The following is a 19,830-nucleotide window of genomic DNA, read 5'->3' on the forward strand; positions in this document are numbered from 1 at the left end:
TCAAATTTAACCAAATTCTATAAATTAAAATCAAATAGTCAAATACCATCATTTTTCCTCTAGGAGAACTAAAGTAAAACTATTGTCTTCACAGACAACTTCTCAAAATGTCCCCAAATCTTGAAATCTCTGTACTGGGTTATCCTGACATACAGGTGTATTGTGTTTCTGTCCTCTGCGCTTATTCTTGCCTGAACAAACATGCCCATTTTGCAAACAAGGTGCAACTCAAGTGTTACATGATCTTCAGAGTTACCCAAGTTAATGGATTTCTCTCCTTATTTGATAATAAGCACATTAGGGTATGAACTATTTGTAAACCAAAATATCCTTTTAAAAATGTTAAGCAAAAGGTCATTTTTCTGAGTACATACTATGTAACTGTCAGTACACAAAACAAGCCTGAGGTTGGCACTGATAGTCTAGGTCTGCAGATAAAGAAATCAAGTGTCAAGAGACATTCATTTTTTCAAGTGTATAGAACTAGAAGATGGTAAAATTCAGATTCAAATTCTAGCCCATATGGTCCCAATATCTATACTACAGAAAAAAAAAGTGTACATTCAGTAAAATAGACTCCTGTCAATGCATTACTTCTGATTGACGTGTGAAAGTATAAAATCAGAATACTTGGTGACTATGATAATAAGGTTTTCCAAGAGTGAAAATTCAACTTCATTTTAAAATCTTGACCTGAGTTCAGAATTCACTTTAAACGAAAAAAGAAAAAGCAAATAGCCATTCACCTGGCCATCCATTTCAAGGATTATATTCCTATTATGAAGGATATTATAACCTACTCCCAAATAGTCTTTTTTCACTATAATCCAGCATATTTGCAATGCAATAGTTTAGGGGCCAAACATTTTTTATAAAAATTTGCAAGTCCTCAGAAGCAAACATGACTGAGGAAGCATTTTACTAAGAAGATATTTATCTATCTTGCCATCACCTTCCAAGCCCCCCCCATAATGAATGGCATGGACCTTTGAATAATCATGTAATTGAAGTTGTTATGGTCCCATTGCTAAGGAAGTCTCACAACTAAATATCAGCCTTTAACTCCTCCAATAGTCTTTCGGACAATTATTAATTGTATGATGGGTCTGAGTCTCTGGGAGACCTACCAGTGAACCTCTGAACTGAAGGGACACTGAGGAGTGAAGAAACTGAATGAAGGAGAGACAGCTGATGTCAGAAATCATGGTGTTATACAGCAAATCAAACATCTGGAACACTTATTGACTCCATACTTTTTGTAACTGGTCTATTACTAATCTTGTTCTCGTGTGCTGTTGAGTCGGAACTGACCCATCACTGACTCTCCAGTGGGTTTTCAGTGGCAATTAATCTCACAGGAGGAGACTGCCATCCTTCTCCCAGGGAGAAGCTGGTAGATTCAAATTTAATGCCTTAGGGATTACAGTGCAGTTTCTTGCCATTAGGCCACCAGAGCTCCCATATTAATCTTAACAGAACAAATTATGAATACAGTAGGCAACTAAAATAACCATTTCTCTACCTTAATGTGATACCTTTTAACTCCTAATTGTACAGATACATAATTTCACTATTACTGTAACTGATAAACACCAATTTCTAAGGTCCTATGTCTATAACTAATCCTAAAGGCACGCCACTAGAAAATAATGAAACAAATTCATTAATAATGATTAAATCAATATTAATTTTTTGTGTGTGTACCATAGAGGAAGAACCGATCCACAGCTGACCTCCAGTGGTTTTTCAGAGGCAGTTTTAATCATACAAGAGGAGACTGCTCATTTTTGTCCTTTAGAGTAGCTGGTGGATTTGAACTGTGTACTTTTGAGATTGCAGCACAGCTCTTTACTACTAGGATACCACAGTTTCTCCTAATATTTTCATAGATACTAAGCACAAAAAAAGTCATTGTCTGTTTGATGTGATAGGCAACTAACATCTTAGATTTCTTTTTTAGAAATATACAAAAAATCCAATCATTGGAAAACAACTGTAGAACTAGACAGGACAACTAAATATTGAACACAATGTCTTCAAGTTGTTGATTAAAAATCTTCTAAATGTGTATCTACAATTGGTCAAGTATACATATGCAGATACTTCTAAGCTCCCTCCTTTTTATTGTAATAGTCTCTAAATAAATAGTAAATTCTATTCTTTTCCCTAATAATTCTGACTTCAAATTGAATTGATAGCTGGGGAAACATAAGAGAATTCATCTTACATATGGCCAAGCATGAATTAGAAGAGCTGACCAATTTGCCTATTTGAAATATTAGTAATAGTGGATGAAATCACTGTGATATAGAATGATATTCCTAAGTTTGTCACTTTATTAGAATAAATTCAGATAATTTTTCTAAACAAAACAAAGAATGTACTCCAAGTCATAAGGAGAAATCTCCTCATAAGTCTAGGCAAAATAGAAACCATGCTCGGTTCTTAATAACTGTGATAAATGTGTAGATATGCATGTAGTAGTATTATATGTACAGTCACATTGATCCTCTAATAGATATAAAAGACTTTTACATTTATTATGAAAGGGTGCATAGGCATACAATAACTATTTAGGATAGGTACGAAAAATTAACATTTTGTTTTATCATTATAACACGATATGCAAATGCGTGAACTTAATTGGTTTTACTTAATGAATGACTGGAATTGGAAGCAAGATGATTTTGGACTTTTTCTTACCAAAAGGGAAAAAAATTGCCTTTTTTTAATGATGTGATGGTCATAAGAATGAATGTTGTCATTGTAAAGGAAAACAGGTGGTTTCAGAAACTCAGATAAAGGAATAGTCAAGATGAAATATTTTATGTTAACGCTTTTTGAAGGCAGTAATAACAATAGGTTCGAAGAGTGTTTTATCAGATTTACCTGTCTCTGTCTGGAGAATAATGGTCATCCATGACACGATGTCTATCCATCCGGCTAATTGTATTATAATGTCCAGTAGAAGAACGTGTCCCTCGGTGTCCCTGTTCCACATTCCTGAAATGGGAAAATTCATGAAACATCTTAGTGAGTCATATCATAAATTAAACTAAAAATGAGATTTTACAAATAAAGGGGTTTTTTTGAAAAGGATAATGTCACTGTAAAGTCAAGATTGTTGTATTATTTTAGCTATACTATTGGAGAAGACTGTCGACTATCCCATGAACTGACAAAAGGTCATTTATCTTAGAAAGGGTGCGGCCAGAATGCTCCTTGGAGACAAGGATGGTAAACTTTGTCTCATATACTTTGGGCATGCTGTTAGGAGAGGGTATTCTTTGGAGAAGGACATCATGCTTAGAAACATAAGGGGGACAGGAAAGGAGAGGAAGACCCTCCTCTAGGTGGACTGACACAAGTGACTACAGCAATGGAATTGTGAAGCTGGCACAGGTCAGGACACGGTTTAGATCTGTTGTTTATAGGATTGCTATGAGTCATATTTGACAGCACCTAACAACAACTCACTACTAGATAAATAGATAGAAATTTCAACTGGAGGGTCAGAATAAAATTGGGAGTTAAGCTGCTATAACAAACAAGACATAATTTTAAAATTTCTAATGGCAATCGAGTTATCTAATGTCCACTGCTTGATGAAAAACTCAAATGTTTTCTACTAAAACAATGATGGGAACATACTGAGAGTGTCCACCTCAAAAGTGAACTTTTTGCTTGACTCAAAAAAACAAAAAGAAGAAGAAAAGGGTGGGTGGGTGGGGCTGTGCTCCTATTGAGCTCTGGCTCTCATCGGTCTTGCTATACTTTAAAGTCCTATTTCTTCATAGAACCCTGGTAGCACTGCGGTTAAGCATACTGTTGCTAACCAAAAAGTTACTAGTTTGCACCCACCAGCTACTAAAGGAGGAAGAAGAAGCAGTCTGCTTCCAAACAGAGATACAGCCTGGAAAACCTTGTAAGGCAATTCTACTCTGCCCTGTGGGCTCACTATGAGTCAAACTGACTCTAGGGCAACAGGTTTGGTTTCCTATTTTTTTGATGTTGTTGTTGTTCATGGCTCTCATTTACACTCTTATATAGTTCATACACAGTTAATAGTTCTTTGCTTTTAAGTTTGCTGGTTTTATGCAATATATTAGTGGATCTTATTTAAGGTATAATGATTAACTGTTTTTTTTAAGATCCAGTAGAAGTCTATATAATTGACTCATTTGATTTGGGATGCCTACTAACCCTTATTTGCATACTTCCATAGCAGAATTAATTTTTCAGGGCAGAATGAATTTTTTATAGCACAATTCCTGGTTTTAGCTATTACATGCACTGGAAATAATAGAAAATTTAAATCTATCTTCTATTAAAGTGTTCAAAACTTTTCTCCTTAGTTTACGAGAACATTTTTTAAAATGGATGAATATTTATTAAAAAGTCAAAATCTGAACTCAAGTCTTCCTTAAACTTTAAATTTCAGATTACATTTATCACATTTTAACAATCATTAATCAGAATATAGCATAATTATGGCAATGTTTATAGACTAGAATGATTCCTTAACACCAAATATTATCTGATGATCAATTTAAATAAATTAACTCTTTCTAAGTGTCCAATAATGCTTATAAATCAAAGAAATTACATATATACATGAAAACTGAAAGGTCTCTTAGCCACATATAAAATTTGTAACCTCAAACTTATGGCTCCCATGTTTAAATTACTCATGAAAAAATGGGACTTTAAACATTAACACTCAGAAAGTTTAGATGTCTTAAACACTCAGAAAGTTTAAATGTCTTAAACACTCTAAGTACATAAACATGATTCATGTACATATTTTTTGTTAGCTTCAATATATTATTTCCAAAATTTTTACTCCATTAAGAATCTCTGCAAAACTAACCCAATTAATCATAAATCTCCAAAGGCTCAAGACCTGGAACTGTAGACTTTCTGAGCCAGTTTTTAACTCACCATAAAATGTTTTATTCTTCTGATAATTATCCCAAATTTTAAAAACCATTCGGATGGCTGTTGTTTTTCTTACCTACTTCTCAAATCATCAGTAGTTCTTAAGCTATTTTAAATGACCTGTAAATCAATTAACAATTAACTGATTTTAACCAGATAGTTTTCTATGTATAGGTTTCATGTGAGCACAATTAAGTATTTTAGGGTTCTCATTCTTAATAATAGCTATAATTTATTATGATTCACACAGTCAAATTATTTTACATAATAAAATACAAGGAACTATCTTTCTGGTATATCTGGATTTACACAAGATCCATCTGACATCAATGCTGGGAAGAGCAGTGGGGTCAGGGAATGAGAGGAAGACACTCAATGAGATGGACTGACTACCATATGGACAGTGACTATCATAATGGGCTGCAGCATGACAGACCCTAAAGATAATGCAGAAACAGCAATGTTCAGACCTGTAACGTACAGGGTAGACAGGACCTGTCATTGGCTCAATGGTGCATAGCGATAACAACTCAATATGTCCAACATAAATAGATGATTAAAAGATGGTCGTTCTCAACAATTTCAAACTATTAAAATAAAACAACATATAAAATAGAGAAAAATACAAAGTAAGCTGGTTTCCATATTACTCTGGTGTCTAAATGGGTCTGGTTAGGGGGTTTTTGTCCTTAAATAACTTTCCACCAGTAATTTATTATATTTATATATGATTAGTGACAATTCACAGTAAGTAAGTCTGGAGCACCATTACATGCATAAAATGTGTATATGCTATCTTACCTTTGTGGAGGAGGGACACTGGGTGACCATGATCTAGTCCTTCCTATTGCATCTACTCGATGGGGAGAACCTGATGGTGAACAATGATTTGATGACATTACTTGTTCTGGCACTGATAATGTTGAGCTCTGAAGATCTCGACCATTATGTCGATAATCTAAGGTGGGGAGATTAGAATTAAAAATTACCTATGCTAAAAATGTGTTTATTTTTATCTTTAATTAGAATATAAAATTTCAACATGAAAGGTTGCAAGCACATTAAATGCAAATAATAATAAATATTATTTCATAAATAAGACAAAACAATATGCTTCAAATACACAAAAAAATGTCAAATATTTAGATGGCTGCTATATCTAAGGTATATGGTAGGTACAATAAGATTTGTGTACAAGAACAGAGAAAGTAAATATACACACTTACATAAAGAGTAAAACATTTATATACACTTACCTTCAACAAAAGCAAGTTTATTTTAAGACTATATTTTCATTTCTTCAATGACCTAGAAATAACTCCAAATATCCCCAAATATTTAAATGATTAAAATAATTAATATAAGATGTATCATTTTTTCAATAAGAGATAAAAATAAGACCAAAAGTCTCTGAATAGTATTTGAAGTAGAATCAGCCCTAAGTATAAGTGGGCATCACTGTGGACTCAACTCTGATGGAAAATATTTGAGAAGAAAAAAATTAAATGGTCAAAGAAATCACTCAGAGAATAAGAGGCTATTTGTTTATCATTATAATGTATCTTGTATTAAAGGTTGTGATGCTAAGGGTTTATTGTTCAAAATGGGTTTCTTAGCCATTGAATCTTCCTAGCCACATCTTTGCCATAGATAAGCAGAAATATGAGAATAGGTTGCTAGTCTATCCAGAAGAATGACTTAGTCTTGCCAATCAACAAAGGGTTTGGCTAGCCTTGCCATTAAAATAATCTGATCATGAAGCAGAATTGAAGAGAACCTCACCAGCAGCAAAGAATAAGCAAGAGAGAATAATACACATCCTTTGGGGCCTTGATTTTGCACTAATCAGCCCTGGGCCTGCGGGAGCAGCAGTCACAGCTGTCACTGCAGAGAACCAGAAACTTCATGTGAGCCTGAGCAGACCTTGGGACTGCTATGCCATTGAACCAGAGCCAAAAGCCCTTGCACAAGTTTATTGGAGGACTAAAGGTAGGGAAGAACCACAATTGGCAGTACTAAGAACTTTATAACACTGGCTTAAGGCCACAAGGCTCAAGACTGAGGCAACTGTAAGTGCATTTCAGAAGCTGTCCTGACTATATTCTACTACTAACCTGAATATATATAGCCTTTTGACCCCCTCAATATAGTTTTGTGAGGTCTGTGAACTACTGATTCAGATTTAGGATCCAGTCAAGACTGCAAATACTGTTGGGATGAGTAGAAAGAGGAGCAGAAGTGTAGAAGATATGTCTTTACTTCATGGGAATTTTTGTGTGTGTGATTGATATTGACAGGGACAGTTCCCCTTTGAGAAGTTGGTAAAGTTCAAATATGGCAATCCCCAAGAGGCATTTGTACTTTTTAAAAAGTACTTCTCGTGATATAAATACACCAGCCAGACCACAAGTAAAAGATGAGTCAGAGTCCTCTCATAATTATTTATAGCATCATAAACCAATGGAAATCAGGTTGATTCCCATGAGTTGGACTCCACCAAAAAGCTATGGAGATTTTGTTTATATTTTCAGTAATTTTTTTACTTGTTTATTTATAAAGGACTATATATAACTGGGAGGATGTGAGTAAGTCATATGCAAATATTATGACTTTTTTTTTATATAGGAATTGAGTACCTTGGGATTCTGATACACACAAAGGTCCTAGAACCAATTCCCTTTAGATACTAGACGGATGTTTCCCCATGTGGTAATTTCTTCAAGTATTTTAGAGTTGGAAGGCAAAATAAGTCTGATGATAGCACTACAATAAATCTTACTTTTGCATAATAGCCCACTCAATAAGAACTAACACTAGAAATGATTCAATGCAAATATGTCCTAGGAAGCAATTGGCATTTTGACATATAAAGGTAAAATTAAAAAAAAAATCTAAATGACTGGAAAAGTAACAGTGAGAAAATAAGTAATAAAGATATTTGACCCAAATTGTGTATCTTTAAAATACCATGAATCTACAGAGCTAGAAAATGCATGAGAAAGAAGTGACATTACTATAATCACCATTGTGTTTATTATGTTTAAAGGTACAATTAAGTGACATTAGCACACTCATGATGCTATGTAATCATCAGTCCTATCATTTAAAAAGTTCATAAAAACTTTAAATGAGATTATCCATCTTTCCTCCTCTCAGACACTAATGTAACTAAGCATTAGTTGGAATGATATTCCCTATTAAGTGGAATACTATAATATTTATCACTTCATATCAGAGAGGTGGCCAATGACTATGGATGACAGAAAGAGAATTGATGCCTTTGAGCTGTGGTGCTAGAGAAGAGTGTTGAATATACCATGGACTGCCAGGAGAAAAAAACCAGGTTCAACCTGAAGAGGGTAAAACCAGGCTGCCCTTTGGAGGCAAGGTTTCTGAGGCTTGGTTTGCCCATACTTTGGGTATGTTGTAAGGAGACCAGTTCTCAGAGAAGGACATCATGTTTGGAAGGGTGGAAGGACAAAAAAAAGAGACGAAGACCATTGATGAGATGGATTGATTCAGTGACTGGGGTAATGAGGATAGGTATGTCAGAGACAGTAAAGTTGGCACAAAATAGAGCAGGTTTCAGGGCTATTGTACATGAGGTGGCTATGAGTTGCAAGTGACTTGTTGGCACACAACAATAAGAACATCTGATATATTTTTTTTCAAGGGTCAGGTTTGTCATAAAATTAACTTCAGCTTCATTTTCCTTATACATTTCAATCAAGTTTGTTTAGTCATTCACTTGTTGGTGGAAACTTGGGTTATATAAACTTTTTGGCTCTTGTAAATAATGCCGTAATGACCATGGGTCTACAGTTACCGACTGGAGTCTCTACATTTCTGTTTTGAGGATGTTTTAAAATACATACCTGTTGCTGTTATGTAACACTAAGTCAGAATCAACTCAGAATGTGCCTTTGAGTTGGAATAGCTGACAGAGATCATAAAATTGCATCTGAGGAAACTGCTCATCTTTCTCCTTCTGAGCAGTTGGTGGATTTGAACACCCTGCCTTTGGGTGTCAGCAAAACTGTTTACTCCTACGTCACGAGAGTGCCCTGTAAATGACTGGGAATGGAATTTCTGTATCATATGGTAATATGTTTTAACTTTAATTTTTTTCTTTTATATTGGTTTGTATACAAAATTCATACATATTGTGTTTCACACTCCTTCATTCACATTGTTTCACACAATAATTTTCATATTCTTTTTATAAACTTAATCCCTATTGAATTATGTCTACCATTACCCCATGTTTCCATGTTTCCAGCAGATCTTTCCCATTTCCTTTACCTCACCACCCCACCAAATTGTGCAACACTATGATTCCTCCCCTCCCCCCACCCTCACCCCTCTGCTGCCAGCTGTTCCTCCCTTGGACTCCCACACACGTTCTACTAGTTATCCTTCTATTTTTTACAATCAAGGTCTTATGCAGTATTTGTTATGAGACTGGGTTAGTTCACTCAGCATAATGTTCTCCAATCTCTCTCAAGTCACGTAGTAATTTTTCCAAATCACTGCTCCTGAGTGCTATTTAGTATTTCACCATGTGAATGTACCATAATTTCTCAATCCATTCAATTGTTGTGGGACATTTGGGCTTTTTCCAAGTTCTTGCAGTTGTGAATGATGCTACTATGAACATTGGTGTACAAATGTCCGTTTGTATCTCAGTTCTAGTATCCTCAGGGTATATTCCTAGCAGTGGAATAGCTGGATCATATGGAATTTCTAAGTTCAGCTGTTTTGAGGAATTATTTTTACTTTTTTAAGAAGCAGCAAACTATTTTCCACCACCATTGGTCCACCACTTCATTTTCTAAAACCTCCTTGTAAACACCTGTTATTTTCCATTTTTCTGATAAAACCAATATTTGTGGATCTGAAATGGCATGATACTATAGTTTTGATTTGCATTTCTTCAATGTCAAACGACAGTGCAAACCTTATCATGTGTGTATTGGTCATTTATATATTTTCTATGATGAAATTTTCATCTTGATCATTTTTTAAATTAGATTATTTCCCATTTTTTTAAGATTGAGTTACAGGAGTTCTTTAAATGTTCTAAATGTAAAAATTTAATCAGATATATCGTCCTCACATCTTTTTGCCCATTTTCACGTATTCTCTTCACTTCCTTGGTAAAGTCCCTTTTAAGTGCAAAAGTGTGTAATCTTTTTAAAGAACTACTTCCTTATTTTGACTAATGTTGCTCATGCCTTTGGTGCCACTGCTAAAATTCCACTGCGTGGAGCAATATCCAAAGGATTACTTTTAAGTTGTCTTCTAAGAGTTTTGTTATCTTAGTTAATTTTTTACAGCAATATGTTTAAGTCACTGACTCATTTGAGTTCTTTTTCATATGTCTTGTGAGGTACAGATATAACTCGCTTCTTCTGCATGCCTCTTGGCATTCTCTCATCTACTAAATGACACTGGTAACCTTTTTGGAAATCTAATAGCCAAAGACATATAGTTAATTTCTGAACTAAAACTTGCATCTGGAGTTGCTAACCCCAGAAATTTGAATCTAAATATTAATTAAAGTTTGAACTTACATTGTAAAATAACATTTTTAATGCAATTGTCAAAAAGACCTCTAGTATAAGTCAATCAAAATAAGTAAATGAATAAAACATGGAAAATATGAAAAAATTATTATATTTTCTAATAAAATGTGAAATTAATAAAGCAACCAAAAAGTTATAGCTGTAATTAATACCCTGAATTTGATAAGATATTCAACTTGTAGGAAGAAGTATTTGTGCATAGACTAAAAAGTCATTTTTAGTATATGTTTTCCCATATGTAGTCATTAAATATTTAAAATGTTAACACTAAACTTTCTTTCTTTAATAACTTAAGGGGTATGAGCGTAATTCACCTTTCCTATGCCTTAAAAAATTTGGTAGAAAATATATTATTTGATAAACTATTTTGGATTGAAGCATTTATTCACTCAGAATTAGTTTCAACTGTAGAATTATAAAACAAAATGCTGAAAGAAAAGGAAACATAAGAAATATACTCATCAGAAGTAATAGGCTTATTATATAATAATATAAATTTAATTGTCACATAATTAATAATTCATAAGTAATAAGTCTATGAAAAATTCTCACTCTGGAAACTGTGAAAGAATAATCCTGATGTTGTTGTCCATATTGAGATAACTTAAAAAGTTCTAATCATAACAGAATACAAAGAGTATTGGATAAATTTTAATTATAGCATATTTTATATACAAGAAAGACAATCTGTTATGAGGAAAATTTATTTGTGATGGGATAATTCTCACTTAATTAATGTTTCTTTACGAAGAATGGAACAAAATTTTTATAATATTAAAGATTCATTATATATGTGTGTCTGTATAGGTAGCTCTAGTGGCACAGAGCACATCAAGTTATGTTGCTAATCTGAGGCAATGCCTCTCTGGAACCCATTAGATGCTCCTCAATGGAAAGATGGACAATCTCCCTCTGTGAATTTACTGCCTCTAAAAACTTGTGGGAGGGTCTGCTATGAGTTAGTACCAGTTCTACTTTAATAAGCTATATATATATGACGCTCTGGTAGCTTAGTGGTAAGGAGATGTGCCACTATTTCAAGAGCAGATAGTTTAAATCGATTAGCCACTCTAAAGAAGAAAAAAGGGAAAACTTGTCTTGTGTGATTTACAGCCACTTGTCAAAAAATCAGTCATGAGTAGGTTCTGAGGTGACAGAACAAAACAACTGTATGTATAAATTTTTAAAGGTTTATAGAAAAAGTAGCTAATTATCTAAAACATTGAAATATTTTATAAATTTCTAAGCATAAATGAGTCCATTTATGAAATTGTATTACTGTGATTCTTAAATGCTTGTTATTGAGTCAAGTATGACTTATAACAACCTTGTGAAAAGCAGATCTGAACTCTGTACTATCTTGAACCATCATCATCATCTCTGACACACGTGAGCCCATTGCTACAGTTACTGCAATCTATCTTGTTAAACGTCTTCCTCTCCTTTGCTAACCCTCCACCTTTCCAAGCATAAAGTTCCTTTCCAAGTAATAGCCCCTCCCAAAAAATGTCCAAGTACGTGAGGGGAAGCTTTGCCATCCTGCCTCCACGGAGCACTCTGGCTGCACCATCCCCAAGACATATTTGTTCTTTGAAGTCCACAGGATATTCAGTACTCTTCTCCAACACCACAACTCAAATATATCAATTCTTCTTCTGTCAATCACTGTCAAATCTTCCCGTACATAGCAGAGGATTGGAAATACCATGGTTTGAATCAAGTGCACCTTAGTCTTCAAACTGACACACATCCTTGTACTTCAGAATTCTGGAGAGGTCCTTGACAGCTAATTTTTCTCATGTCATACATCTCCCAATCTCCTAACTGCAGGTACTAAAGGTATTGATGATGGATCCAGGTAAGATGAAATCGTTGAGAATTTCAATCTCTTCATCTATTATGTATGTTGCTTACTGACATAGTGGTTAGGACTTCCGTGTTCTTGATGTTGAGTTAGAACCCATATTGAAGCCTGTAATCATATTTTCTGCAGCAATGTTGTTCTAGCTATTTTTGTTTGATCTTCAGCAATACTTTTTCTTCCACGTGGTATTAATGATATTGTTTGATAATTTTCAGATTCTGATCAATCACTTTTTTGGGAATGGGAATAAATATGGATTTTCTTCCAGTCAGTTGACCAGAGAGCTGTCCTCTAAATTTCTTAGCACACTGATAAGGACATCCAAAACTGTATTTGTTAGTTGAAACTGTCAATTGGTATCGTATCAATAGCTGATGCCTTACTTTCTTGCCAATGCCTTCAAAGCAACTTGAATTTCTTCCCTTGGCTTTTTATTACTCATACACTACTCCCTGAAATATATCAGTGTCAGCTAATACTAGCTGTAGGCTATTGTTGGTAATACTTATGGTATTTTTAAACTTTTAGAACATTCAAGACATATGCAACAGTTTCATTTATATAAGAACACTTCAGATTTATGGTAAAATCTTTATCAAGTGACAGCTGTCTAAAGAGAAGACTGGTCAGAAGAACACAAGACCATGAGTGTCATTCTGGAAGGGCCAGTGAGAGGGAGAAAAGTAATATAGCCCACATCAACTCAGAGCAGAAAGCACAGGAAAGAACCCCTGGAACAATCCTATGGTACATGCAGAGCCCCACAGGCAGCAGGAGGTTCATTTATTCATTGTTGACTCACAAAATCAAGGTTGTGACAAAGAAAATGGGGTTTATTAGGAAAGTAAGTTTGCAAGTGAGGGAAGAAAAAAAATATCACCCCCAAACAAATCGAGGTTTTAGCCCAAGTTCCAAGACAGAATTCCTCAATTTAGTCAAGGCTCTGGCTCTAGTTCAGCAGTCAAATCCAAATCATCCAGCAAGGTTTGTTTGCCTCAGAGCAGTTGTAAATTTCCTTCTCCTTCAAGCATCCAACCAGAACAACAAAAGCCTTTAACTGTGACCCTTGTCTCAAGACTTTTCTGCTTACACTTTGCCACAGTTTCTCCACAGCAGTGCTACAGTCTCTCCACCACCATCACCAGGGTCTTGCCATCAGGGTCCTGCTCTCACCAGGACCTTGCTCTCACCAGGGTCTAGCTCCAGTCTCCCTCAAGTCTTACCACAAGTCTTGCTCACCTGAAGTCTTGCTGCCCAGTGTGGGAATTACTCTTTCTTTTATACTAGCCCATGCCTGTTGTTGACCATGCTGATTGACAAGACCAAATACCTACAGATAAGGTGACCAGAGACCAGAGGGAGTTAACTATAAGGCTAAAAATATCCAACATTTAGGCTAGCACCATAGTTGCTGAGTTGTTGAGTTCCATAGTTGGAAGTGATCCAGAGCTGACTCTCCAGTGGGTTTTCAGAGGTTGTTAATGACACAGGAGGAGACTGTCCATCCTTCTCCCATGGAACAGATAGTGGATTCAAATGGTGTGTTTTCAAGATTGCAGTACAATATCTTAATACTAAGCCACCAGAGTCCCCTAGCATAATAAATATAAATTTTTAAATTCATTTCTTCCCCAGCATCTTCCAATACAAACATTTACTCTAATAATTGGTACATGTATTATGCTCAAAACTCAGAGCTGTCAATTCACTCCAACTCATAATGACCCTCCATTAGGTTTTTGAGGCTGTAAATCTCAACAGCAGGAGACAGAACATCTTTCTCCCACAGAACAACCTATGGATTCACCACACAGACACATGTGTTTGCAGCACAGCGTTCTATGGATTATGCCACCAGAGCACTCCATAGATATTAAGGAAACCAAAATTATTCAGGTATTTGTTAAATCACCCTAATACTATTTAAAAGTCATTTCCGGGAATGGGAATCTGGGTTATTTCTTTCTCATTGTGGCCTACTTAATTTATAAAATAGAATATTCTTACCTGAGACTACACCAATTCCATCATCACAGTCATAGTCAGAGACTTCACTATCACTTATTCTCTTTGATCCTATGAAGCAAACAACAGCAAAAATTAAAATTGCTGAGTATGTCATAAAGAACCAAAATCCACACAAACCTGAAAAACGAAGAAAAGATTTTAATAACACACTTGAAAATGAAGTCAAAATATAGCTAGAAGGAAAGCCATCCACACTTATTACACAAATTCCACGAGGTACAGATGTTGGTAAAGAGGGAACTCTTTATACAGAAATTATTCTTGAAAAGTATAAGATAAAGTTTGTAAGTGATTTTAAACTTGAACTAATACTACTAGGTATATATAAATTATTTTAAGTTCATTGATAAAATCTGTTAGAAAAGAAACAAGTCATTTCAGATGCATTTGAACAAATTCTTGGATCTAAGTAAATTTTAAAACATAAGGAATGTGCTTTTCCCCAAGTATCAATGTTTCTTTTTTAAACATTGCATTAAGAAATTGAATGTATAGAAAACTTCATTTTCACCCACAGAGATAGAACACAGAGTTTTTATAAAGTACACTCAATGCAGATTGTTATTAGTTGAGCTATTTCTCTAAATAATTTGTTAATGAAAAATTGATCATTCATGAAGCTAAACCTTTCTTGCTTTCAATTATGTTGAATCAAAACCAATTCATAACTGACCTTCCAGCGAGTTTTCACAAGCTGTAAATGTCACGGAAATTTGTGCAGCTTTTCCTTATGGAACAGCTTGTGGATTTGAACTGCTTGCCTTTAGATCTGCAGCACAATCTACCCACTAGTCCATCAGAGCTCTCTTGAAACAGACTACTTTATCTAAATTAAAAATTTTGCTATGTGTTCCACAAAGTAGCCCAAGACAGAAAAATGTTACTATTTGGGAGTTTCAGATATATGTTCTTTTCCCTTATAAATAAATGTAACAACAAATTTTAACAGGTTTATTTTGCTATGGCAAAAATAGCATTGCATTGAGTTGACTAGAGTAGACTATGGTTCATAAATAATTTTGAAACATATTGCATATATAAATAAAAATATCCTAATTTGTGTTTTCTGCCACATGTCTCAAGAATGGAAACCTTTTTTTTGTTTATTTTATTGGTTTGCATACAAAAGAGGTATTAAAAAACAAAGTTGTATACGTTGCGTTTTGTTTATACTCATTGTGTTTCATGCATTTTTCCATCCACACTGTGTGAAGAATTTGGACAGCACTGCTATTCCTAATAAATAGTTTATTTTGGATGTCTTCTTACATGATAACTCATTTTACATACTGAACTCAGGTATCAAAAATATATACTTCCCCCAAAACAATAAGAGTCTATACTGTATCTGAAATAGCTATACTGAAATTATTTAAGAAATGCTTTATAATACTGCTGAGATTATTAGAAATTTAATTTTTAAATTTTGCTTTTTCTTCTGTTCTGATTTTCCCTTTTAATGGTTAAGAGGAAGACATCTCTCTCTGTCTCTCTCTCTCTTTTTCTTATCATGTGGTGCCACTGGATAAACTATTATTGTTGTTGTTGTTGTTGTTGTGTGCCATTGAGTCGCCTGCCACTCATAGTGACCCTATGTACAAGAGCTCTAAACTCAGTTCTATTCTGTGAAACTATTATTACTATTTCCTTTTGGAGGGGTCATGAAGACTGGTTGATGAGGAGAAACGAAAAGAATGGTTAATGAGCTGGTACCTTGTAAATTCTCAAAGTCAAGAAAAAGGTTGATTATCTGGATATTCTCACTTTCATTTTATTAACTTCAAACAGTATTTACTGAATTAACTGCATTATAATTATAGACACTGAAATTGGAAGAAAAATGTGTACTACAGAGGTGTATCATCTATTTTATTTAATTCATATTAGTACACAGTATTTTACTAGAAATTTATCTAATAGCATAAGGTTGAAGGATATAGTGTAAAATGCCAATTATTTGAAATTTGAAAAAATAAATTATGGAATGTTGCTGGTGATTGCTGTCCAGTTGAGCACTACTCATTACAACCCTATGAACAAAAGGCCTGAAGCTTTTCAACAACTGTTGTCATTTATCAAAGTTCATACAGTTTCCAGAGGCATGTTCTTTAGGAAGTGGATGGTATAAACAGTATATTAATATTTTTAATAAAAATTTCATGGATGTAACAAGAAACAGTATATTAATATTTTTAATAAAAATGTCATGGATTTAACAAGAAGGTAAATTCATGTTGATTTCTGACCATAAAATTTTGCTTGTCAATCATGAGTTGAGTCGTCTTTATTCTCACCAGGTTTTTAATTACTATAGTTAGCAATGCCTGAGAGAAAATTATTTTAAAATCTTCTACAATTTATTAATTTCCTCCCTGGCTCTAAGCTATTTATCCTAAAACTACTTGATTAGAGTCTTACACTATTTTAAAATTATTTCAGTAACTGTAGAATAATATCTATTGACAATATCAATATTTTCTCCATCTATCACAATATTCCCTATTTGTCTGGGTGTGCTAATGGATAGCTACATATATTTCATTTCATTAATTTTCTTTTACACCTATTTGTGTTTTTATATTTAAAGTGAGTGTTTTAGGCATATTTGGGCCCTTTTATAGTAAATACGCCTTTAATTTAAACTATACAATGTGAGAATCTCTGCCTTATAATTGATTTAGATATTTAATATTTTATGTGATCATTGATTCCTTGTTTACATCTAAAAATTTGCTATTTACTCTCATCTGTTTTGAGTTCCAATTTTTCTCTTCATGTTATTTTTAAACCAAATACGTAAATTTTATGAATCTATTTTATCTTTTCTTTTGTTGTCTTATTAGACATACCTTATTATTTTGTTATTGAAATAGTAGATTGAGAGTTTAATGTATACATCTTTAATTTACTATGGAGCTCCAATGCCCTAGTGGTAAGACACTGCACTACAATCCCAAAGGCATGTCGTCTGAACCCACCTCTTACTCCCTGACAGAAGGATGGGCAATCATTTCCTGTGCTATTTGCAGCCTCTGAAAAGTCCACTGGAGAGCTATGAGTCAGTTCTGACAAATTGGCGCACAACAATGACAACCTTGTTTTATTATTTAAAAGTAGTTTGAGAGTTTAGCATATACATCTTTAACATATTACAATCTCCATTCAAGTGATAATTACACCTTATAACACATAATTCTGAAAAATCCCCAAAATTGTGTATTTCCATTTTCTCCTTTCATACAATCATTGTTATATTTATGCTATTGTTATCATGTACTTTACTCTGCAAATTTTAAATCTTCCACTGCATTGGCATTACTTTTTGCTTAAACAGACAATTGGATTTAAAAATAACTAAATCATACAAAAAATATTATATATTAGGTATATGGCTACCAATTGCAACACTTTTTCGGTCTACTTAAAGAAATTTCTTTAACATTAGTTGCACTGAAAAATTTATTTAGAAGCTGTATGCTTGGGAAAAAAAAGTATTTTCTTTTTTAAAATCTGGGTTTGGAATATTAAATGGAGTTTTTCCTTCAGCAGTCGTATTATCTTAAAAGAATATGTAGTCCTCCTTGTCTTCAATTGTACACACAAACATGTATGTATTTTATATATGTATGTGCATATGTATGGACGTATGTATGCATATATAAATATGCAATACTATATTGGCTCCACAGTTAACATTCCTGGCACCACCAGTCAGGAAATCAAAGGATTAATTGCATTGGGAAGGAAAGTCTGCTGTCAAGGACCTCTCTAGAGTACTGAAGAGCAATTATGTCAGTCTGGAGACTACAGTGCACCTGATGCAGGCCATGGTCTTCACAATTACTTGCCATGCATGTGAAAGCTGGGCAATAATTAAGGATGACAGAAGAAAGATCAATGCCTTTTAGTTGTGGTGCTGGAGAAAAGTGTTGAACATACTGTGGGCTGCCAAGAGAACAAACAGGTTTTCCCTGGAGAGGGTGAAACCAAGCTGCTCCCTAGAAGCAAGGATTTTGAAGCTTAGTCTTATGTTCTTTGGACAAGTGGCCAATAGGGACCACTCCTTGGAGAGGGACATCATACTTGGAAGTATGGAGGCATAGCACAAGAAAGGAGGAGCCAGGATGAGTTGGACTGACTCAGTGACTGGAGAAATGGGAGACGTCTGTCAGAAATGATGAGACTGGCTCAGGTTAGGGCAGCTTTCAAAGCTAATGTACACAGGGTACACCACTATCTATTTATGTGTGTGTGTGGGTGTGTGTGTGTGTACATACATACACACATATACACACACACTATATATATACACACACATACACACACACACAACAGATCTGACTCTTGTTTCGTTCTGTACTATACTTATCATCTCTGATACATCTGAACTCATCATTGCAAGTTTCTGTGTCAATCCATCTCGTTGAGGGTCTTCTGCTCTTAAATTGACATTCCACATTTCTAACCGTGATGTCTTTCTTTACTGAATAGAGTTTCCTAGCGACATTGTTGTTGTTGTTGTTAGGTGCTGGCGAGTCCAGTACGACTCACAGTGACCCATGATCAAAAGATCTGAACCCTGTTCTATTTTGTGCCATCCTAACACACCAGAGCCCAATGCAATGGTCAAGGGACTTCCTCTCTTTCACTGACCTTCTACCCTTACCAGCATTATGTCCCTCTCTAAGGAACAGTACCTTTCAACAACATGTCCAAAGTATGAGAGGTGAAGCCTCATCAATTTTGTTTCCAAAGATCACTCCAGCTTCACCCTCGCCAAGACATGTTTATTTGTTCTTGAAGTTCATAGGATCAGTGCTCTTCTCCAACACCAGAGCCCAAAGGTATCAGTTCTTCTTATGGCATCTTTATTCATTGTCCAGCTCTCAGATGCCTAACAAGTGCTCAGAAAGACCACAACCTGAATCAGGCACACCTTGTTCCTCAAACTGACATCATTACATCTTAGTATTTTGGAAAGGTCTCAAACTTCAGATTTTCCCAATGTAATGTGTCTCCTTTATTTCTTGACTATTGGTACCAAAAGGTGTTAATTTTGGATCCAAGGTGATGTTGTTGACAGTTTCAATCTCTTTTCCATCTATCATGATGTTGCCTCAAATAGGGCCAGTGGTAAGAATCTTTGTTTTCTTGACATTGAGATGTAATCCATACTGAACACCGCATTCTTTGAGATTCTGCAACAAGTATTCCAAGTCCTCCTCACATTCAGCAAGCAAGGTTGTGTCATCTGAATATCACAGGTTATTGATCTGTCTCCCTCCAATCCTAAGGCCACAATCTTCTTCATAAAGTCCAGCTTCCAGAATAATTTGCTCAGCATAGAGCTTAAATAGGTCTGAAGAGAAAATACAGCCCTCATGGAATCCTTTAATTTTAAACTACACAGTGCTC

General features: G+C 34.6%; 1 protein-coding gene across 4 annotated transcripts in view; it reads right to left on the bottom strand.

The window, feature by feature from the left end:
- The window catches only part of RIMS2 (regulating synaptic membrane exocytosis 2), a 629,796-nt gene that overhangs the window by 252,851 nt on the left and 357,115 nt on the right, over positions 1-19,830 (bottom strand). For 3 of the 4 annotated variants that reach the window (XM_006897149.1, XM_006897150.1, XM_006897151.1), the window contains 4 exons: positions 14,395-14,463; positions 5,740-5,896; positions 5,015-5,017; positions 2,890-3,003 (listed from right to left, as the gene is read on the bottom strand). In XM_006897149.1, the coding sequence (XP_006897211.1) occupies positions 2,890-3,003; positions 5,015-5,017; positions 5,740-5,896; positions 14,395-14,463 (343 nt within the window). The remainder of the gene's footprint in view (positions 1-2,889; positions 3,004-5,014; positions 5,018-5,739; positions 5,897-14,394; positions 14,464-19,830) is intronic. The other variant, XM_006897148.1, reaches the window with a different exon arrangement.

This window comes from Elephantulus edwardii, unplaced genomic scaffold (genome assembly GCF_000299155.1).
Source record: "Elephantulus edwardii isolate Elephantulus edwardi_28Jun2011 unplaced genomic scaffold, EleEdw1.0 scaffold00202, whole genome shotgun sequence".
In the NCBI taxonomy this organism is placed as follows: Eukaryota; Metazoa; Chordata; class Mammalia; order Macroscelidea; family Macroscelididae; genus Elephantulus; species Elephantulus edwardii.